Here is a 22182-nt window from a genome sequence, read left to right on the forward strand (position 1 = left end):
GGTAATGGACATCCCCACATTGACAGGCCTCCGCGTGCCTGCCTCACAGAGTCCTCTGCAGTGACCACACAAGTCATCAGAGCCTGGACTCAGACATGGCTTTACCTCCACACACCCAGGCCCCCAGGCACAGTGAGCAGGACAGGCTGGCCCCTCAGTCCTCAGCCTCCAGGAGGCCCCGGTCTGACCCTCCCTCTCCATCTTCCCTACAGGTCATCCTGGTCTGACCCCCTGCTCCGCCTCTCACCCCTGCTGACCGCTGAGCATATGGCACTTACCCCTGCTGCACCTGAACCGCCTTCGGTGGTCACCACAGACTCCAGAGGGCTGGTGCTCGTGATCTGGAAGGGACACAGAGGCCGAGTGAGAGGAGATTCCAGGGCCACGCAGCCCCTGTGCAGCGGGGACAGCTCCTGAGGCCCCCAGCACCCCCGTGCATTGAGGGCAGGCTCAGGAGCAGGAATTCCCAGGCCTAGGATTTGCTGTGCCTTTGGGGAAGCTGCTTCCTCCCTGGGCCTGGCCTGAGCTGGAGGCCTCTCCTAGGAGCATCTGCCAGTGTGGTGGGTGGCTGGTGGGTGACGCCTCCCTTTGGGCCACCCTGATCAGGGGCTCTAATTCACACCAAGTCACCAAGTGAGGAGGGTCCCTTTGGGTTCTCTCTCATCCTCCAGGGCTCTTTGTGGAGAGTCTCTGCAGCCCCCACTTTCTCAGCAGAGTGAGGCTCTGGGCTCAGCCTCTGGATAGAAAGGGCTTGGCCAGCTTTAAGGACAGCCAGGCTCAGTGTCTCACATTCCCAGGTCACCTCCACTCAAGGCAGTCCCAGGACTCTTCCTTTCTGGATGATGCAAAGTTCTTACAAAGTGAATGCAGAAAGCAGAAAAAACCTAGTGGACTTGATACAAATATGAAGTGGATATGGGGGAGGTGGGCTGTGCCAGGCAGACCCATGGAGGTGGTACAGAGGGCAGAGCCAGCCTGGAGTTGGGATTCGGGCCTGTGGGGTCTGGGTCAGGCGGCGAGAGTTGGGGCACCCTAACTCTGAGTCATGCCCGGTACCCCCGTGAAGGCTGGAGCAGAGGGCCTGGCATAGGACTCAGGGCAGCGTCTCTCCTGGGTGCCTCCCCGCATGTGTCCTTGCTACAGTTCCAACCCCTATGCCTTGTCCAGGGCCAGTGGCTCCAGGGCCTTCCTTGCAGTGGGCAGACATCAGCCTCCTCACCCAATCCTCTCTCCCTGACTCCAGGGAAGCCCTGCGGGGAGAAATGGCCGAGGCTTGGTCCTGGGGCTGCAGCCCTGACTCCCTGGCCAGGCTTCTGGGCAAGGACCCTGTAGCCCTGCCTCTTTCCCAGCCTAAGTCTCCACATGAAATCCCCCTGGGCCCTTGGGGCAGCTCCACATGAGGATGGGGAGTGAGATGCTCCTACTGCTTCCCCCAAGGGGCTCTGAGCCACCATCTCCCAGGGCATGGGGGCACTGGGGGGAAAATACAGTCACAGAAAGGTGTCTGCAGTCATGGGCCGTCCTGGGCCAGAGTGGTATGTGGGCAGTGCACCACAGCCCTGTGACGCCGGGTCCACAACCCATGTCACCGAGCTTCTCTGAGACTCAGTTTCCACGGGGATGATGTAACATTCCTTGGTGCATAGGATGCTGTGCAGAAGGCACCAGACAACCAAACAGGTCACGCGGGAGCACTTCCTCCACGGCCACATCCTGCTTTCCCGCCCACCTGGGCACTGACCACGGGCCTGGGGCCCAGCAGGCTGCAGCGGGCACTTAGTGGAGGGTGGGTAGGGGTGAAATTAAGTTCAGTCTAAAGCTGCCATGGAAAGGTGGCCGACGCTTCAAACCACGTCAAACACGGCAAACGCGGAGCTGTAACCAACCCAGCTGCTTCTGGGCTTCACTTTTCCTTTTCTGTCCATACATCCTCTCCGACCACACAGCAGCAGAGGAGGCTCTCTGGACCTATTCTGGTCTCAAGGGTTGTAGGGGGCAGGTGCTGTCCCATCCACGAATAGTTGTTTGCTCAATTAAATTGTTACATTTAATTTGTCTGAAGTTTTTCTTTTAACGCAAGGGAGCGCCCGCTGTCCTGGTCCCTGGTACAGCAGGAGGAAAGCCTGGAGGTTGGGCTGTCCACCCAGACGCCAGCGCCTTCTGCTCTCCGCAGGCAGCCTGTCCCCTGGAGGCCCCTCTGCACCCCGGGCCACTGACTCACAGGCACGTCTGGAGAGAGGCTGGGGTCCTCATCCTGGCTGAAGGCGCCACCGAAAGCCTTGAAGGTCTCACTGTTCTGCTTGTGCTTCTCAATGGTGGCCTGGATGATCTGGACACAGCAACACAACAGGGAGGACCATCAAGGGGTGTGGGAGGACGCTACCCGCAGGAAGGATACGCCTGCCTCTGTCCCGAGGATGGGCCCTGGCGTTCCCGGAACAATGCCCAGGCCACTGGCCATCTCCTTTCCCTGCTACCAATGATGTGGTCTCCCCTTCGAGCTGTCCAGATTGAGGAGATCCACCCTGAGCGGGGAACCTGGCCTGTGACTCCACCAGGCCTGTTCATGTTTATTTGGGGGCTCTCAAACAAATGAATGGGTTGAAAGGCCTGTGACATCTGAAGGTGCTTATGAAGGCACAGTGTGGTCACTGCATCCCTGCAGGGTGCAGCACAGGGCCAGCAGTCCCGGAGGCCAGGGCCCCCACCCTCTGTCCCAACATAAATGGCCTTACTGCTCAATCACTTGGTCGTTTGGTTACTTTACAAGTTTAGAAGCTTCACCTGAATCCATTCTTTCTTCTCTTCCTCTGTCCTATAAAACCAAAACAGTCTTGTATTAATCCAGTCTTGGATACTGACTCTAAATGACCAGCCCTCTCTCAGCCCTGCAGCACACCCGAGCCACGCACTGGCTTGTCAACGCAGCTCAAGGATGGGAAGATTGTCCCCAAGGGCCTCAAAACACTTGTGGCCTGGTGGGGCCAGGTGAGCCACGTGGAGCCCTCTGCAGTGGCTGTAATTCAATGCCTCCTTGGACCATAATGGGTCATTACGAAGATCCCACTGTTGGTGGGCTGTGGGAGAACAGAACTCCCATATATGGCTAGTCAGAGCACAGCCTGACATCACCTTAAAGGGTAGTGTGACAACAGCCACCAAAATTTCAAACAGATGCACTACCCTGTGACCAGCAATTCTACGTCAGCAATCTATCTGATGGCTACAACTACACATATGCAGAAACACCTAAAAACAAGGACACTGCTTGCAGCACCATTTGTGATGGCCAGGTTCAGGAGGAGCCCAGGTCCTCGTCAGTGGGAACTAGCTAATGATCATTAATGGAAAATTATGTTGCTTTAGGAATGGTGTGCAGATATGGGATGATTCTTGACAAATTAAGTGAAAAAGCAAGATGCAGGACAGGTATAAACAGCCATCTGTGATTTAAAACGTAGATACAGGTGCATGTGCATAGAAAATCCTAGAAGGGGCCAGGCGCAGTGGCTAACACCTGTAATCCCAGCACTTTGGGAGCCCAAGTCGGTGGGTGGATCACTTGAGGTCAAGAGTGCGAGACCAGCCTGGCCAACATGGTGGAACCCCGCTGGGGTTTCACTCAAACAAGAAATTAGCCAGGTGTGGTGACGGGCGCCTGTAATCCCAGCTACCCAGGAGGCTGAGGCAGGAGAATCACTTAAACCTGGGAGGCAGAGGTTGCCGTGAACTGAGATTGCGCCACTGCACTCCAGCCTGGGCAACAAGAGCGAAACTCTGTCTCAAAAAAAAAAGAAAGAAAAGAAAATCCTAGAAGAATACTCAAGAGAGGACTAAGAATGTGCTGGGCCTGCTGAACAGGAGGTGGGCAGAGGCTTAATTTTCATCGACTTCCCTTGGTACTGAAAGGGCCCTGATCATCCTATAGATAGTTTTTCCGATAAACATACAAATTGACCCTTCCAGTCTTCAAGCTTGAAAGTCGGCCGGGCGCGGTGGCTCACGCCTGTAATCCCAGCACTTTGGGAGGCCGAGGCGGGCGGATCACAAGGTCAGGAGATCGAGACCACGGTGAAACCCCGTCTCTACTAAAAATACAAAAAACTAGCCGGGCGAGGTGGCGGGCGCCTGTAGTCCCAGCTACTCGGGAGGCTGAGGCAGGATAATGGCGTGAACCCAGGAGGCGGAGCTTGCAGTGAGCCGAGATCGCGCCACTGCACTCCAGCCTGGGCGACAGAGCGAGACTCCGTCTCAAAAAAAAAAAAAAAAAAAAAAAAAGAAAGTTAACATTTGTTTTATCTGAGTTCCTTCCTCAGTAACCTTAAGGCCTCTCAAAAAAAACCATCAAGGGACTGAAACTCACCAGGTCACCACATCCAGACAATGAGATGCCCAGACCCTTTATCCATCATGATTGCTTCCTTGCCCCCCCAGTTCCTGTTTTCTTACACATTGTTACATTTCTTCCCTGCTGTATGTGTCCCTAGTTTTAGCTGGTCAGGGAGATGGATTTGAGACGGAGTTCCCATCTCCTTGGCCAATTAAAGCTTCTTCCTTGGCAATAATCATCTCAGTGATTGGCTTTCTGTGCAGCAAGCAGCAGGACCTAGACGGCACCCTGGTGTTTGGGTAAGAGTACTGTTAAATTTTAAGCCATACATAAATAAAAATATATTGCAGGTTATCCAGTTTAGAAAAAGAAGACTTGAGGTCAAAGACATTCACTAGAAACAGCCCGTTCCGTACCGCGTCTGCAGCTCCAGGGACCTTTTCCTTCCCGTTATGATAAATGTATGTGCTGTGTTCGGCTTGACGATATCCTGCACCTGAAGGGGCAAGAACAAAGAACAAAGCAAACCCCAGCTGGTCATTTTAGCGGGTCCTTAACTCCAGCCTCACGTTTTCTGACTTAGAAGTATTTCCCCGAGGAGGTAGCAGAGGTGAGCCTGCAGCCCCACAGTTCTCAGGGAGAGGGGCGCAGAGGCCCAGGTCACCGTGGCTGCTGCATGAACTGGTCCATCGGGAACAGCGGGCCTCCCACCCTGCTCAGACACAGCTGCGACCGCTCATCTTCTATGCTTGGAACTCTGCTGACCAAATCCATCCCCCGACACCCAGCCTGTCAGGTTTCCTCCCCATGTCGCCCCCATCCATCCTCCTCGAAGCCAAGCCATTCCCCACAGGCACCACTGGCACTGCCCCCCTACAGCAGCCACGTCCCCTTAGGATGGAAAGGGACCTGATGAGAAGAGCAAGGATGGCCTTAGCCACCCTGTAGAGTCTGCGCCCCTGAGCAGGTGCGCCCTGAGATGAGATGTAAATAGGACAATGCGTGCCCAGAACTAATGAAAATGGGGTCACTTCTTCACAGAACCACAGCCTCAAATTCCATCCTCTTCCATCAGGATGAGACCACAGAGACCACGGCTGGGCGCGGTAGCTCACACCTATTCCGTGTCTCATTGCAGTGGGAGTTGAGAGGGCTTTGAATGAATGGGTGCTCCAAAAACATTTGCTAAATCAAAATATGTAGTCATTTGCTTAATGCCACCAAAAATCCCTTCTTACCTTGAAATTCTCTGAATTCGGGTTAAGAAATAAAAGACTAACTAGAGAAAATACCTTTTTTTAAGGTTGTTTTATTATTTTTTTTAAGTTATTTTTGAGACAGGGTCTCGCCCTGTCAGCCAAGCTGGAGTGCAGTGAGTGGCACAATCATGCAGCCTTGACCTCCTGGGCTCAAGCAATCCTCCCACCTCAGCCTCCCAAGTAGCTGGAAATAGAGATGTGCACCACCATGCCTGGCTAATTTTTTATTTTTTATAGAGACACAGTTTTACTACATTGCCAAGGCTGGTCCTGAACTGGGTTCAAGTGATCCTCCTGCCTCAGCCTCCCAAAGTGCTAGGATTGTAGGCGTGAGCCACTAAAACTACATGCCTGGCTTTTTACAGTAGTTAGAAGAAACCACTTTTCTAGTGTTTCTCTATAAAAAATCAGTCATGGCTGGGCATGGTGGCTGACGCCTGTAATCCCAGCACTTTGGGAGGCTGAGGCGGGTGGATCATGAGGTCAAGAGTTTGAGAACAGCCTGACCAACATGGTGAAACCCTGTCTCTACTAAAAATACAAAAATTGGCTGGGCATGGTGGCATGCACCTATAATCACAACTACTCGGGAGGGTGAGGCAGGAGAATCCCTTGAACCCAGGAGGTGGAGATTGCAGTGAGCCGAGATCACGCCATTGTACTCCAGGTTAAGAACTACCATTAAAAATAATGACTAACTAGGCTGGGCGCGGTGGCTCACGCCTGTAATCCCAGCACTTTGGGAGGTTGAGGTGGGTGGATCACAAGGTCAGGGGTTCGAGACCAGCCTGGCAAACATGGCGAAATCCCGTCTCTACTAAAAATACAAAAATTAGTTGGGCATGGTGGCGTGCACCTGTAATTGGAGCTGCTCGGGAGGGTGAGGCAGGAGAATCCCTTGAACCCAGGAGGTGGAGATTGTAGTGAGCCAAGATCACGCCATTGCACTCCAGCCTAGGCGACAGAGCGAGACTCCGTCTCAAAAAAAAAAAGTCATTCTGGACCATGCTACAGATCTGCCTGGAACCCTCCCCCAGCTCCGGTGCAGGAGGACAGGAAAGAGCTCGGGACCCAGGAACCAGGGAAGGGAAGCAGGCCCTTGCCCCAGCCAGGATTTCTCCCTGCAACCCTGGGCTTCATGTTTTTGTTTGTAAATAGGGCCCCGAGTCCCAGTCTTAGAGGTGACAGGGTTCGGTCCAGGTCCTGGTGCCATCCCTACTGCCCCCTGCATCCTCCAAGGCTCTGCAGAAAGGGGAGTTGGCAGCAACGTGGCAGGTGGGCGAAGCAGAGAGGGATGGAATCCTGCCCTTCCGGCCTGGGGCACCAGGACTGAGACGATGCCTTGGTCACAGATGGGGTCTGTGGCTTGGAAAAGCAGGCAGGGGTGCCAGGCTGAGTGCCTCAGCAGCCAGAGCCCGGTGTTCCCAGCCCTGCTCAGTGCCCCTTCCAGGGGGACAGGTTTGAGATGGAGGAGCTCACCCACCTGGAGGCCTGAAATGTCCATCTTCTCCCGGACGCTGAACTTCTGGCCCATGAGCCGTAGCTTGGGCACGCAGTAAAGGATCATGCTGTTGAACTGCAAGAGGGATGGCACAGGTGAGGAACGGGAGCTGCCCGCAGGCCACCCCCAAGAGCCCCAGTGAGCTTCATGAGATCTTTTCATTTTTTTTAATGTTATAAAGTGAAAAATATTTTTAAAAGATATGTGCAGTAATTTTAACTACGGTTACATCTTTGAGTGAGGAGACTCTAGTCACTAGCTTTATTTTTGTTCATTTCTATTTTTAAATTTTTAAACCATGAATATGAGCTAATTGTATAATCAAAAAAACAAAACTTTTTTTTTTTTTTTTTTTTGAGACGGAGTCTTGCTCTTGTTGCCCAGGCTGAAGTGCAATGGCACAATCTTGGCTCACTGCAACCTCCACCTCCCGTATTTAAGAGCTTTTCCTGCCTCAGCCTTCCGAGTAGCTGGAATTATAGGCAGGTGCTACCACGCCTGGCTAATTTTTATATTTTTAGTAGAGATGGGGTTTCACTATGTTGGCCAGGCTGGTCTCGAACTCCTGACCTCAGGTGATCCGCCCACCTCAGCCTCCCAAAGTGCTGGGATTACAGGCGTGAGCCACCACATCCAGCCAAACCAAAACTTTTGAATGAGCTACTGATACATTCACCAAAACGGATGAATCTCTCAAACCCACATGGGGAGCTAAAGGAGCCAGACTCATCTCATGGCATTGATGTGACATTCAGGAAAGGCAAAATTCTAGCAACAAAGAAGAGATCCATGGTTGCCAGGGCAGGGGAGCACTTGCCCACAAAGGGGTGGGACAAGGGAATTTTGGTGGGAGGGGGCCAGTGATCAAACTGTTCTGTAACTTGGCCAGGCGCAGTGGCTCACACCTGTAATCCCAGCACTTTGGGTGGGTGGATCACCTGAGGTCAGGAGTTCGAGAGCAGCCTGGCCAACATGGTGAACCCTGTGTCTACTAAAAATACAAAAATTAGCCGGGTGTGGTGGCACGTGCCTGTAATCCCAGCTACTCGGGAGGCTGAGGCAGGACGATTGCTTAAACCCGGGAGGTGGAGGTTACAGTGAGCTGAGATTGAGCCACTGCACTCCAGCCTGGGAGACAGAGCGAGACTGTGTCTTAAAAAAAAAAAAAAACAGGCCGGGCGCGGTGGCTCAAGCCTGTAATCCCAGCACTTTGGGAGGCCGAGACGGGCGGATCACGAGGCCAGGAGATCGAGACCATCCTGGCTAACACAGTGAAACCCCGTCTCTACTAAAAAAAATACAAAAAACTAGCCGGGCGAGGTGGCGGGCGCCTATAGTCCCAGCTACTCGGGAGGCTGAGGCAGGAGAATGACGTAAAACCCGGGAGGCGGAGCTTGCAGTGAGCTGAGATCCGGCCACTGTACTCCAGCCCGGGCGACAGAGTGAGACTCCGTCTCAAAAAAAAAAAAAAAACAAAAAAAAAAACAAAAAACTGTTCTGTAACTTGATTGTGGTCACAACTGTATTAGTCAAAACTCAGAATTGTAAAGCAAAAATGAGTTTTAGTTAACATAATTTTTAAAAACTTAAAAAAAAACTTTCAAAGAAATAATTGTTTATTTAAGGAGAATTAGAAGCTAGAGGAAAATAGAGGAGGAAAGAAGAACCATATCTGTTTCTACTGCGCCACGGCACCCGGGGTGGGTCTTGAATTACACTTCCATCCCGCCTTCCCCTCCCTCCCGGCCAGGGTTTGGCTTAGGAATAGTTGAAAACATGATTTGCTGCTACAGTTCTCTGTGCTCTCCTGGTTGCTACAAGCTGGAGTCTGCTCAATTCTGGGGAGGAAAGAGGTATTGGCTGTGAGGGATTAAAAAATGAGATATTTGCAGCAAATGGGGAGAAGCCGCTGGCAAAAGTCTGGTGTCTGGATGTGGAGAAGCGAGGCTCCCTGTGGCTAGGGAAGGGATGCTGAGGGTCTGAGAGGGAGCCAGAGTCCCAGTAGGAGAGGCCACAGAAGAGCCATGTCCTTGGGCAGCCAGAGCCCTGCTGGCACTGCCCTGGGCTTGAGACAAATGGCAAGGGAGGCTCTGCGGCTGGGCTGGCAGGAGCCAGGCTCACCAGGAAGAGGTGGCGGTCCTGGGCGGTGCCGTTCTTGGCTGACAGCTTCTGGATTTGGCCCTCCTTGATCAGCTCATTGGCCGGGTTAACAATGTCCTCTTCCCCACCCAGCTGCTCGTACACCTCCAAGAGCTTGTGCATTTTCTCCTGCAAGAGACATGGGGCTCAGGCACCAAAGGTCTGTGAAAGTGGCTGGTAACCTAGAGATACGCGGAGCCCTTCCCTGCAACTGTGGCTCAGAATCCAGAGAGGACAATGAGCTACTGACAGGGGTGGGAGGGAAATCAGAGTGATGTTTGAGTTGAGTATTGAAGGATGACTAGGAGTTCGCCATGCAGAACATAGTAACAATGATAAACAGCAACAGAGCTAACCATGCTGTGAGCCAGGTGCTGTTCTACATATGATACACGTTTTAACTCACCTAGTGAGGTGAGTGCCATTGTTATCGTCATTTTACAGACAAGGAAACTGAGGCACAGAGAGGTCAGTTGAGTGTCTGAGACCCAGACTCGGACAATCCATATGTCACCTTTCCCTGGCCATGGTGACTGCTGGGGTGGTCACGTGGGTAACCAGCACCCAGAAGTGCGATGGGACGAGGTCAAAGCTCATGGCCCAGCTTTGAGCCGGATGCCAGTGCAGCGGAAGGCAGAGCTGAGCCTGCAGCAACCTCGACAACAGTCACGTGTCCGAGTCTGGACCTGCCGTGCCTCAGAAGCCCCGTCCTTGGACCTGAGTGATCTCAGCCTGTATACCCTGGAGGCAGGTGGGTTTGGCTGACCCTTCTGTCTCCGGCACCAATGCAGGTAGGTGCAAGTGGGCACAGGGTGTGGGAGGCACTAGAGGAGCCAGCAGCAGAGAGCTTAGAGGAGCAGACCAGGGTAGGGGTGAGGGTCTTTTGAGAACTGGGGGAATGGGCAGGTACCTGGTATATACACAGGGGAGCTGGCTGTGCACCTGCCCACTACTGGGGGCTGGGTGTGCAGCTGGTGTGTACCGGGGGCTGGGTGTGAACCTGGTACGTACTGGGGGGCTGCGTGTGCAGCTGGTGTCTAATAGTGGAGAACTGTATGCACCTGGCATGTACTGGGAGGGCTGGGCAAGCACCTGGTGTGCAGTAGGAGGGCTGGGTGTGCACCTGTCACGTCCTAGGGGGCTGGGTGAGCACAGAGCCAGTCCATGAAGGGACTAATGCAGCTTTAGTGAGTGAATGAATGACAGTAACACTGAGCACTGACACTTCCTGCACCAGGTCCTGTTCTGAGCATTCTATGTGGAGTGCTCCCCCACACCCAGTGGCTTACAGGTGCGCGCCACCACGCCTAATTTTTGTATTTTTAGTAGAGATGGGTTTCACCATGTTGGCCAGGCTGGTCTCGAACTCCTGACCTCAAGTGATTTGCCCGCCTCGGCCTCCCAAAGTGCTGGGAGTACAGCTGTGAGCCACCCTGCCTGGCCTTGCTGAGGCTTTTGAACACAAAAGTTGCCATGGGCTCAGGCCATCTAGGGCTGAGTTCCACGGTACCACGTGGCCGACACTGTCTGGGGCAGGCCGGAGACCGCTTTGTGGGGCAGGACTTGGGGCTGACCCTGGATATGTTGCAGCTCTCACTGTCTTTAGCGTTTTAGGGGTCATGAAACAGCCATTCTCTGAGAGGTGTGTGAGTTTTGGGAGAAAAGACCTGGATTTGGATAATTAAATGAAACTGCCTAGGGGAAGTACCTGGAACATAATGGATACTTAGAAAACAAAGGAAATTCCTTTTTTTTTTTTTTCCTGGTTTTTGTTTATTCTTTTTTTTTTTCTTTCTTTCTTTTTTTTTTTTTTGAGATGGAGTCTGGCTCTGTTGCCCAGGCTGGAGTGCAGTGGTGGGATCTCGGCTCACTGCAAGCTCCGCCTCCCGGGTTCATGCCATTCTCCTGCCTCAACCACCCGAGCAGCTGGGACTACAGGTGCCCGCCACCATGCCCAATTTTTTGTATTTTTAGGAGAGACGGGGTTTCACCATGTTAGCCAGGATGGTCTCGATCTCCTGACCTCGTGATCCGCCCGCCTCGGCCTCCCAAAGTGCTGGGATTACAGGTGTGAGCCACCGCGCCCGGCCAGAGTGATTCTTTTAGTCTCCACAGATGCCCAATGAGACAGGCTGTCAGGGCTCCCATTTTATAGATGGGGAAACTAAGGCATAGAGCGTTAAATAACTCACCACTGACACAGATCTATCATAGCAAGGGGCGGGGCTGTCCAGCTCACCCCCCTGGGGACGGGAGTAGAGGAGTAAAGGAGTCACTCGTGGAGCCCCCCGAAGGATGGGGGCGAAGGGCAGGCCCACAAGGGCCCCCGGCCCTCACTGTTGCTCACCACCCTGCTGGTCCCCGCCGGAGCCCCACACTCACCACTTTCCGAATGGCAGCATTAGAGTGGTTGGCGGCTGTGGAGATGAGCTCCAAGGACCCTGCAGGAGGAAGACTGGGTTCAGCCTGGGGCCACGGTGGCTCCATTTTTGCTTGCCTGAGGGGCTCCAGGGCAGCTGCCTCCAGAGAGAGGATCTGTCTCTGCTGTCGGCCTTTCCTATGGTGCCTGGGCTACTCTAGAGGACTGGCCCAGAGGAAGGGGGTGACCCTGCCTCTGACCCTGCAGACACATCCCTTCTGCTGGGGCCAATACCAGGCAGGGGGCTCCCACAATCCTGCAGACGCCTGCCCGGGCTACCTGCCAGCCACACCAGGCAGTGACTGGACCAGGAGCAGCCCCCACCAGCCCCATAAGGCCCATTTCTGGGGCCTAAGCTCTGAACGGGGCCAGCATTTAGTAGCACCTTCCCTAGACCAATGTTTACCCGCATACTTCAAGCAGGGGAGATTTTTCTCTGCCCTCAAAGACACTAAGTCCCTTCCTGGGCTGTTAGGGGTCTCACTTTTTCTCTCTCTCTCTCTCTCTCTCTCTCCTTCCTCTGTCTGTGTGTCTCTCTCTCCTCCCCTCTGTTTCTCCCTCCCTCTCCCTCTCTTTCCCCAATGTCTCCTTATCTCTCTCTCTGTCTCCATCTCTCTCCCTCCCCTGTATCTGTCTCTTTCCCTCTGGTCTCTCTGTTTCTCTCTCCCCTACCCCCACGACCCCACGACTCTCTCTCCCCCTCTCTCCCCACTCCCACAGTTCTTGGCAAGTGCCCCTGTGCCCTCCTGGGAGCCCTTGGCCCCAGCTTACTCTCCGCGTCCTTCCGGTCTGGGGCGTCCTCCGGGAGCCTCTTCAGATAGTCCTTGAGCAGCAGCTCGTACCGGGGGACCCTCTGCACGGGCTCCAGCATGTGGTGCTGCAGCGTCAGGTTTCCACACACCTCCTGCTTCTATGGGGACAGAGGGAGCATGGGGCACCCCAAGGACACGTGTGTGGACGCCGGCCCCGCCACAGCTTTTGGCCACCACAGCCCCAGGAGGCTGCCTGGAACTGGCTGCCCGGAACTGACTGCCCTTCAAGACATGGCTGGCACAGACCACACTTTACAATGGGGGAAACTGAGGCTCGGAGAGACTGACCAATGGAGCAAGGACTGGAACCCCAGGCTATGGCCCTTGGCCCAGAGCTGGCTCTCTTACATGCATCCTCAGTGGAGAAAATAAATGCCTGGACGGGACTGTCTCCTCTCAAGAGTGGGTTCTCCCTACTCCCCACCCACCCGTGGGCCTATGCAGGGCTCCCTTGACCCCTCTGCTGAGAAATCAGGCAGAGCTTCGCCCAACTCTCCCCACTGGGAATCGGGCCAGGGCCCGTCCTCATGCCTAGAAGCCGCTGGGGAGTCCTCCTGCAGATCGCGCTCGACATAAACGCACCAGTGTTCCAGTCGGGTGCTGAGACCCTTGCGCCCCACCCGTGCCCAGCACTGCTCACCGGCTCCCCGTGCCTGCCTCCCACCCTGCAGCACCTCCTTGCTGCCATGTCTCCGTCTGGTACCCGAACCCCAGACACGTGTGCTGAATGCTGCCACCCTGTCACCTCTGTGGTCCCCACTCGGGTCCTCCTGCCCGGGCCACTTTGCCTCTGCCTCCCCCTGACGATGCCCATTGGGCAGCCTGTGAGGGCCTGCTGCCGCTGTCATCCTGTCCACCAGCTTCCCCACCCACCTGCCAGCAACTTGAGGGTCTCAACCACCCTCACCCGGCTCAGGGCCCAGAACAGAATGGCTTCCAGCTCAGATGAGCTCAAAAATGCCTGGGATACAACAGGGTGAGATAAACCCAAATCTTCATAAAAGCGACTGTTTCCGGCAACATATTGACATAATCTCCAAGTATCTCCCTACAAGAAACTTGTTTTTATTCTTCCTTCCTCCCTTCCTTCCTTCCTTTCTTCCTCCCTCCCTCTCTCTCTCTCTCTCTCTCTCTCTTTTGACGGACTCTCGCTATTTTCCAGGCTGAAGTACAATGGCGCCATCTCAGCTCACTGCAACCTCCGCCTCCCAGGTTCAAGCGATTCTCCTGCCTCAGCCTCCTGAGTAACTGGGATTACAGGCACCCACCATCACACCTGGCTAATTTTTGTATTTTTTAGTAGAGACAGGGTTTCACCATGTCAGTCAGGCTGGTCTCGAACTCCTGACCTCGTGATCTGCCTATCTCGGCCTCCCAAAGTGTTGGGATTATAGGTGTGAGCCATCACACCTGGCTGAAACCTTTTTTTTTTTTTTTTTTTAATGGAGTCTTGCTCTATCGTCCAGGCTGGAATGTAGTGGAGTGATCTTGGCTCACTACAGCCTCTGCCTCCCTGGCTCAAGCAGTTATCCTATCTCAGCCTCCCGAGTAGCTGGGATTACAGGCGTGTGTGTGCCACCACACCCAGCTAATTCTTGTATTTTTAGTAGAGATGGGGGGGGGGGGTCTCACTATGTTGCCCAGGCTGGTCTCGAACCTCTGACCTCAGGTGATCGACCCACCTCGGCCTCCGAAAGTGCTGGGATTACAGGCGTGAGCTTCTGCGCCTGGCCAAGAAACGTATTAATTGGGGGAAAAACCCAGCTTCACCTGAGGAGTCCTGGCAGACACGCCCTTAATCAAGTCAATATCCCCAGGACACAGAGACTGAGCCACCAGGCAGAACGCAGGGAGAAGAACACAGCCTCACTCTGGGAAAAGGCACAGCCTCAGTCAAACTGGACAAACAGCAGAAAAGCCCAAGCAGGCAGTCTACAAGTAACTAGCCTGCACCCCTCAAAAAGACAAGGACCTAGGCCTGCTCCAGACCCAGGAAGCCAAACACAATCATGAGAGCAATGTGCAGCCCTGGGCTGGGTTATGGACCAGAAAACAAGAACGTTATTGGGACAATCGGTGACATCTGAGTGTGGGCTGCGGAGTAGACAGCACCAGGACGTCCGTGTAAAATCCCCGATTTTGATCACTGAGCTGGGAGTACGCAAGAGAATATCCTTGTTCACATTTAGTGACAAAGGGTTACGGTGTCTGCAACTTAGTCTCGAAACGCTCAAAAGTCATCATCATTTGTAGGAGTTTAGAGAGAATAATAAAGTAAGACTATTAACAAAATGTTAATAGTGCATAACAATTTGGCATTTTTGCAACTTTCCTGTAAAGGTTTAAAGTTATTTCAAAATAAAAGTTTAAAGTTTAAAATATGCTTCGGAATAAAGGAAGGAAACCTGCAAAAGGCCACGGGAAACTTGACTGTCACGCGATCCTGTTTTGTCCATGCCAGGGCTTCTCACCCTGGGCACTATGGACACTCGGGTCAGAGAATTCTCTGCAGTGAGCCATCCTGTCCACTGCAACGTGTTTTGCAGCATCCCTGGACCCACCAGATGCTGGGCGCACCACCAATGTCTGCAGATATGGCCTGGGATCCCCGGGGGGGCAAAGTCACCTTCAGAGAATGGCTGGACAGTACTGAGTCCCGGCGGAGAGCCCTCTCCACAGCCTGCCTGGCCCTGTGCCCAACCTGCCTACAGTGAGGGGATGTGCAGACCAGTGGCTGGCCTGCAACCGGGACCATGTCTGCCTCGAGTGTCCCCAGGCAGACGTCATCCAGGACATGGCAGTGCTGCAGTAGCTGCTGCAGACGTGTCTGCATCCCAATCCAGAAAGTGTCTAGCCTCCTAAGGGTTTGCTGGACCCAAGAACGGGGTCTGCCAGGGATGGACAGAGGACCACAGCCTGTGCCAGGAGAGTGACTGTTCGCTGCACCCTGGAAGGGCTCATTCAAGCTCGACAGTACACACGTATCATTACGCCACGTGGCCATGTGACTAATTTCACTGTCTCAGCGTCTACATAGAGTATGCCCTTCCCTTAATTCATTCTGAAGCCTAGATGGGAGTTGCCAGCTTGATTGGCAACCCGGGAAGAAAACCAAATTAATCCGAATTTTGTGTGGTTTTTTTTCTTTCTTTTTTTTTTTAACGGTGGGGGGTCTGGGGGACAGAGTCTCTCTCTGTTGTCCAGGCTGGACTGCAGTGGCACAATCTCAGCTCACTGCAACCTCTGCCTCTCGGTTCAACCCACTGTCCTGAATCAGCCTTCAGAGTAGCTGGGACTATAGGCTTGCCACGCCCAGCTAATTTTTGTATTTTTAGTAGAGATGGGGTTATACAGTCTTGGGTAGTGGGAAATGCATTTAAAAATAAGCTTTACATTTTAAGAAGTGGTGAGAGGAAGTACTTAAAAATAAAAAATTCTGGGCCGGGCGTGGTGGCTCACACCTGTAATCCCAGCACTTTGGGAGGCCGAGGCGGGTGGATCACGAGGGCAGGAGATCGAGACATCCTGGCTAACACAGTGAAACACCATCTCTACTAAAAATACAAAAAAATTAGCCGGGCATGGTGGCGGGCGCCTGTAGTCCCAGCTACTCCGGAGGCTGAGGCAGAAGAATGGTGCGAACCCAGGAGGCAGAGCTTGTAGTGAGCCGAGATCGTGCCACTGCACTCCAGCCTGGGCGACAGAGTGAGACGCTGTCTCAATAAAAGAATAAAATAAAAAATAAAAGATGGGGGAAAATAATCTGTGACATGCATGAGAGAAAGCAGTTGATGTTCTTAGCATATAAAAGCCTTGTGAATCAAGAAGAAAGAGACCAACCCTACAGGAGATAAGAGCAGCCAGGGCTATGAGGAGGCTGTTAGCAGAAAGCGAAAAAGAAAAAAGCAATGTAACATATAAACAAAAATGCCTGCACTAGATATCGAGGGACACTGTGGAATCAGACTGTCCTTTGAATTCAGGTTCCATCAGATAATAGCTTGTGATGCTGCAGCTTGCACAGCCTCTTGAGCCACAATTTTCCAATGGGAATGCTGATTCGTCTCTGGGAGTTATTGTAATGCTCAAAGCAACAACAGAGCATCTGGACACATCTCATAATTTTCCTAATTTTCTCTATGTTCCAAAATTTCCGTAATGTCATATATTACTTTTTGGAGTTTATATATATATATATTTTTTTTTAAATAAAACACCGGGCTCTGTGCGTCTTGAGAACATCCATGTCCACACTCCCGCTGCCCGCCTTACCTGGATGCTGTGGATGACGTCCTTAAACAGTGGGGAGCGCTGGGTCCACGTGCTCACCAGCCCCACGGCTCGGTCAAAGTTCTTAACGTACTCGCCGTACATCTTTAGGAATGGGGCCAGCTTCTGCAGGATGTCCCCGAGCCGTGGGTTTGTGTCCCTTCGCGGAGAAGTGAATCATCAGAGAAATAGCTGGGTGCAATGGGGGCTCCGAGGTTAGTGGACATGAACTCCACCAGGGGAGTGTGGGGTGGCGGCCAGCTCTGTGTGATGGTGAGCAAATTGGTCACCCTCTCTGAGCTTTAGTTTCCTCCCCTATGTCATGTAGAGTAGAAAATAGTTAACAGGGCAATTAAATGAAAGGTGCCTGTAAAACAGTTGAAAGCGCAAGCTGCAAGCTTAGAACCAGTGCCCCAGACACAGGAGATAGCAGTAGTAGCAGAATCACCTGAATGATGAACCACAGCTATCAAAGAGAACCAACAAAATACCATTATGCTCCTTTTAAATGGGCAAAGATTAGAAACAATGGTTCTATTCAATGCTGGCAAAGTCCTGGGGAAAGTAACTCTTTGTAGTACTGATAATGAAAAAAGCTGCTTTGGACAGGGATTTGCAAATAATTTTCAAGAAACAGAAACATATACTAATCGTCTTTGTCCTTAGGACTGTTTCAAAAAGAAAGAAAAAAGCCACCAGCACAAAGCCATCACTAAGGCGTGACTGAACTGCACTCATACATTTAATTTAAAGATCCAAAGGGCAGGGTGGCTAAGTCATCGGACCCCTGTGCTGTTATAAAAGGAGCAGAGGAGGTCACAGGTGCGCTCATGAGTTAGCAGTCTCCAGGGCCTTGCAGGAGAAAACCTGTCTCTAGCAAGCATGGATTTTGTCAGCCAGAAGGCCGCATCCAGTCCTGACTGCCTTGGGGACACAATGTAACCTGCTCGGCAGCTGGACCATGTCCTTGTACAGATTTATGAATTGACATAGTGCCTCCCTGAGCAACAGGTGAAAAGGCTCCCCCTGGCTTCCCATTCCAGCCAAGCCTCTGTGGTCTCCTGGGCTGCAGCTTGGAGAACAGGCTTGTGGGACACAGAAGGGCCTGGCTCCTGATGCAGAGGGAAGCCGGGCCTGCGAACGGGGCAGGCAGCAGAGACCCTAAGTCAAACAGCAGCGGCACCCAGAATGAGGGGAAAGGTAACACGCAACGTGGCGAACTGATGAGCCTGGGGGCCACGCCTGGGAAGTTTCATGAATTGTGACTTGCACTGAGCTGTCCCTCTGCTAATGAACAGAAGCATTAGTGGGACGGAGGGACAGGCCCCAGGGACAGCAGGAGGAGGATCTGATGTCCACTGTTGAGGGGGAAAAATAGCATTTTTAAAACAAAGGTGGAGTATAAGCTAGGAGGGAAAAGAAAACCAACTAGCATTATCCACTGTGTGGTGTTTCCAGATGTCAAACCTCATTTTAGTTTCAGAGCCCCGAGGGGGGCGTTAAAAGCCCTACATTCCGCATCATCTGCTTTCTCAGGAACTAAGCCTTGGAGACCGTAAGTGGCCGGTCAAGGTCACCAACCAGGAAGGGGTGGAGTCTGGACCGGACCCAGACCGTGCAGAGAAGGGAGGCGCCCAGCCACCATGGGACAGTCCCCCAGCGCTTGCCTGGCTCTCAGGCACATGAACCCAGGTCTAGAGACCACTTGAGGGGCCCCACGGGCATCCGCAGACGGTACTCACCACTCCTCCGTGATCCGCGTCTTCAGCTCCGGCAGCAGGAACTGCCCGTGGAAGCGGTGGATGGAAGAGATGTTAGAGAATATGCCCGTGATGACTTCTGGAGGGATCCCCGCATCCGTCAGCCTGGTGCAGAAAACCTGAGCATAGAGAAGCCCACGTGTGGCCAGTGAGCCTCTTCCGCTGAGCACAGCTGCGTCCCGCTTCGGCCACAGGTGAGGGCGCTCGGGAGGGGCCGCTGCTGCCACCTTGTGTTTTCTTAATGAACTTCAGAATTATTGTCCTCCCTTTTCATCGAACTGGTTCAGACACTCTCATGGTCTTAATGCAAGCTCACTTATGACTTAGGAATGTGGGTGCGGCAGGGACAGTCCCCTGAGGACAGGGAAGGACATCTTTCCTCAGCCACCTCTCACGCGAAATGGAAGGTTCAGACTTCCTTTTCTATCTCCTCAGATAAAAACAGCAGCAGCACCGTCTGTCAAAACCCCGGCTTCCACAGGTGCTTTATTTCCTGAGCTCATAAACCCCACATTGTCATGTGGATAGGGATGAGTGGCAACCCCTGTCCCGACTATTTATGCAGAAAAACATCCAGAAGCCATGTACATGCTCAGATCATGCAGCTGCCAGGATGAAATGTCCCACAGGTGACTTGGTAAAGCCTTTTCCTCAGAGCCATAAGCACTGAAAACAAAAAATAAGTTTCTAGGATGGGCGTGCTGGTTCACACCTGTAATCCAGCACTTTGGGAGGCCGAGGCTGGTGGATCACCTGAGGTCAGGAGTTCAAGACCAGTCTGACCAATGTGGTGAAACCCCATCTCTACTATAAATACAAAAATTAGCCAGGCATAGTGGCATGTGCCTGTAGTCTCAGCTACTCGGGAGGCTGAGACAGGAGAATCACTTGAACCCAAGAGGCGGAGGTTGCAGTGAGCCAAGATCTCACCACTGAACTCCAGCCTGGGCGACAGAATGAGACTCTGTCTCAAAAGAAAAAAAAAAAAAAAGTTTGTAGACCAGACTTAAATTTGTCTGAGTTTTAGTATTTAAGTCATTCATACTGCACCTGTAATGCCCAGCCAATGCTAAGAGATACTGAAACTGCCAACTGAAACTCTGGGAGTGGACTAAGGTGGGCCCCCAAGCCATGTGGGCTACCTGGTCCAGCAGGTGCAGCCGCCTCACATAGGTCTCCTCGGTGTGCAGGAGCTCCTGGGCAATGTGGAGAAGCTTCTGCGGGCCAGAGTGCTGTGGAGAGAAGAGATGCAGCTCACCTGGGGAAGATGAGTCTTGGGGAATCGGCACCTAACAGGCTGCCACTGTGTGCAGGAGAACCAGGGACCATGGGGGCGGCAGGAGGCCACAGGGGCAGGAGCGGGGACAGGAGGGGGCCACTGTGATGGCAATGTGGTGCTCAGTTCTCATAGATGATATTCGCATGGAAGATTTTGGGAAAAGCACAGTAGTTTCTGGCAGTCCCCCAAAAGCCTCTCTAGCCCAAAGATAACTCCACCCTCCTGGGCCTTTGACTACAGAGCAGTTGCAGCAACCACCTCAAAATATATTGGAGAGCAAAATAAAATTAGCTACAAAGAAACAGAAAAATGTAGCCCAATCAAAGGAACAAAATAAAAAACTCCAAAACTGATCCTAAGGAAACACAGATCTATGAGCTGCTTGAGAAAAAAAACATCTAAATAGTTGTCATAAAGATGCTCAATGAGGCCGGGCGCGGTGGCTCAAGCCTGTAATCCCAGCACTTTGGGAGGCTGAGGCGGGTGGATCACGAGGTCAGGAGATCGAGACTATCCTGGCTAACATGGTGAAACCCCGTCTCTACTAAAAATACAAAAAACTAGCCAGGCGTGGTGGCAGGCGCCTGTAGTCTCAGCTACTTGGGAGGCTGAGGCGGGAGAATGGCGTGAACCCGGGAGGCGGAGCTTGCAGTGAGCCGAGATCACGCCACTGCACTCCAGCCTGGGAGACACAGCGAGACTCCGTCTCAAAAAAAAAAAAAAAAAAAAAAAAAAACATGCTCAATGGCTCAATGAGATAAAAGAGAACAGATAGATGACTAAAAAACAAAATCAGGAAATGATGCATGAACAAAGTGAGAATATCAACAAAGAGACAGAAACTATTAAAAAGGACAAACCAGACATTCTGGAGCTGAAATACACTTTAACTGAACCGATAAATTTTTAAGAGGGGTTTGACAGCAGACTTGATCAGGCAGAAGAAAAAGTCAGCAAACTTGAAGAGAGGTCATTTGAAATCAGAGAGTCAGATAAGAAAAAAAAAAAAAAAAGAAGAAGAAGAGCAAGGAGAGCCTAAGGGATGTATGGGCCACTATCAAGTAGATCAATATATGCACATGTAAGTTCCAAAGGAGAAGAGAGAGAAAGGGGCAAAGAGTTTATTTACAGAAATAATGGCTGAAAATTTCCCCAATTTGAGGAAAGCAATGGACTTAAAAATTCATGAATCTCAAAGACCTCCAACTGGAGTAAATCAACAGAGAACCATATCAAGACACTATATAACTGTCTAAAGTCAAATATACAAAGAAAATCTTGAAAGCAGTGAGAGAAAAGTAATTTGTCTCACATAAGGGTCTTCCATAAGATTATCAGAGGATTTGTCAGTGGTAACTTTGCAAACCAGAAGGTAGAGGGAGGATACATTCAACGTGCTCAAAGGAAAAAAAACAACTGTCAACTAAGAATATTGTATTTGACAAAACTGTCCTTCAAAAATGGAGAAACAGGCCGGGCGCGGTGGCTCAAGCCTGTAATCCCAGCACTTTGGGAGGCCGAGACGGGCGGATCACGAGGTCAGGAGATCAAGACCATCCTGACTAACACGGTGAAACCCCGTCTCTACTAAAAAATACAAAAAACTAGCCGGGTGAGGTAGCGGGCGCCTGTAGTCCCAGCTACTCGGGAGGCTGAGGCAGGAGACTGGCATAAACCCGGGAGGCGGAGCTTGTAGTGAGCTGAGATCTGGCCACTGCACTCCAGCCTGGGTGACAGAGCGAGACTCCATCTCAAAAAAAAAAAAAAAAAAATGGAGAAATAAATACTTTTCCAGTTAAACAAAAGCTGAGGGAGTTCTTTACCATTAAATCTGCTCTAAAATAAAAAAGATTAAGGGGTCCTTTATGTTGAAACAAAAGGATGGTAAAAAGCAACATGAAACCACATGATAATATAAGGTTCTTAGTAAAGGTGAACACATGGATAAATACAATAATTTGTACTATTGTCCTTTTGGTGCATAGAATTTAAATTACAAAAACATTTAAACATTTAAATCTATACGAATAAATAAAGATGAACTCATGATATCAATAACAGTAGGGAGAGGGAAGTGAAATTGTAAAAGAGTTTTTGCATGTGATTGAAGTTGTTATTAGTTTAAAATAGAATGCTATGACTTTAAAATGTTTTAAGTAATTGCAATGGTAACCACAAATAAAATATCTACAGATAAAAAAGGAAATGAGAAGGAAATAAAACTGTATCACTACAAAAAAATCAATGAAACACAAAGAAAGGCAGTAAGAGAGTAAAGGAGGGACACAAAAAACCTATAAGACATACAGAAAACAACCAAATGGTCCTTTCCTATCAGTAACTACTTTAAATGTAAATGGGTTAAACTTCCCAATCAAAAGACATATTGGCGGCTGGGCATGGTGGTTCACGCC

General features: G+C 51.6%; 1 protein-coding gene across 4 annotated transcripts in view; it reads right to left on the reverse strand.

Moving 5' to 3' along the window:
• The window catches only part of LOC105498861 (FYVE, RhoGEF and PH domain containing 3), an 88796-nt gene that overhangs the window by 14597 nt on the left and 52017 nt on the right, over window positions 1-22182 (reverse strand). For all 4 annotated transcript variants that reach the window (XM_071077550.1, XM_011771223.3, XM_011771224.3 and 1 more), the window contains exons 4-14: window positions 19632-19721; window positions 18472-18608; window positions 16733-16889; window positions 12420-12558; window positions 11612-11670; window positions 9212-9358; window positions 7073-7165; window positions 4747-4826; window positions 2785-2815; window positions 2222-2329; window positions 279-341 (exon numbers count right to left, since the gene is read on the reverse strand). In XM_071077550.1, coding sequence (XP_070933651.1) covers window positions 279-341; window positions 2222-2329; window positions 2785-2815; window positions 4747-4826; window positions 7073-7165; window positions 9212-9358; window positions 11612-11670; window positions 12420-12558; window positions 16733-16889; window positions 18472-18608; window positions 19632-19721 — 1104 coding nt within the window. The remainder of the gene's footprint in view (window positions 1-278; window positions 342-2221; window positions 2330-2784; window positions 2816-4746; window positions 4827-7072; window positions 7166-9211; window positions 9359-11611; window positions 11671-12419; window positions 12559-16732; window positions 16890-18471; window positions 18609-19631; window positions 19722-22182) is intronic.

The sequence above is a fragment of the Macaca nemestrina genome, chromosome 14 (assembly GCF_043159975.1).
Source record: "Macaca nemestrina isolate mMacNem1 chromosome 14, mMacNem.hap1, whole genome shotgun sequence".
Lineage (NCBI taxonomy): Eukaryota > Metazoa > Chordata > Mammalia > Primates > Cercopithecidae > Macaca > Macaca nemestrina.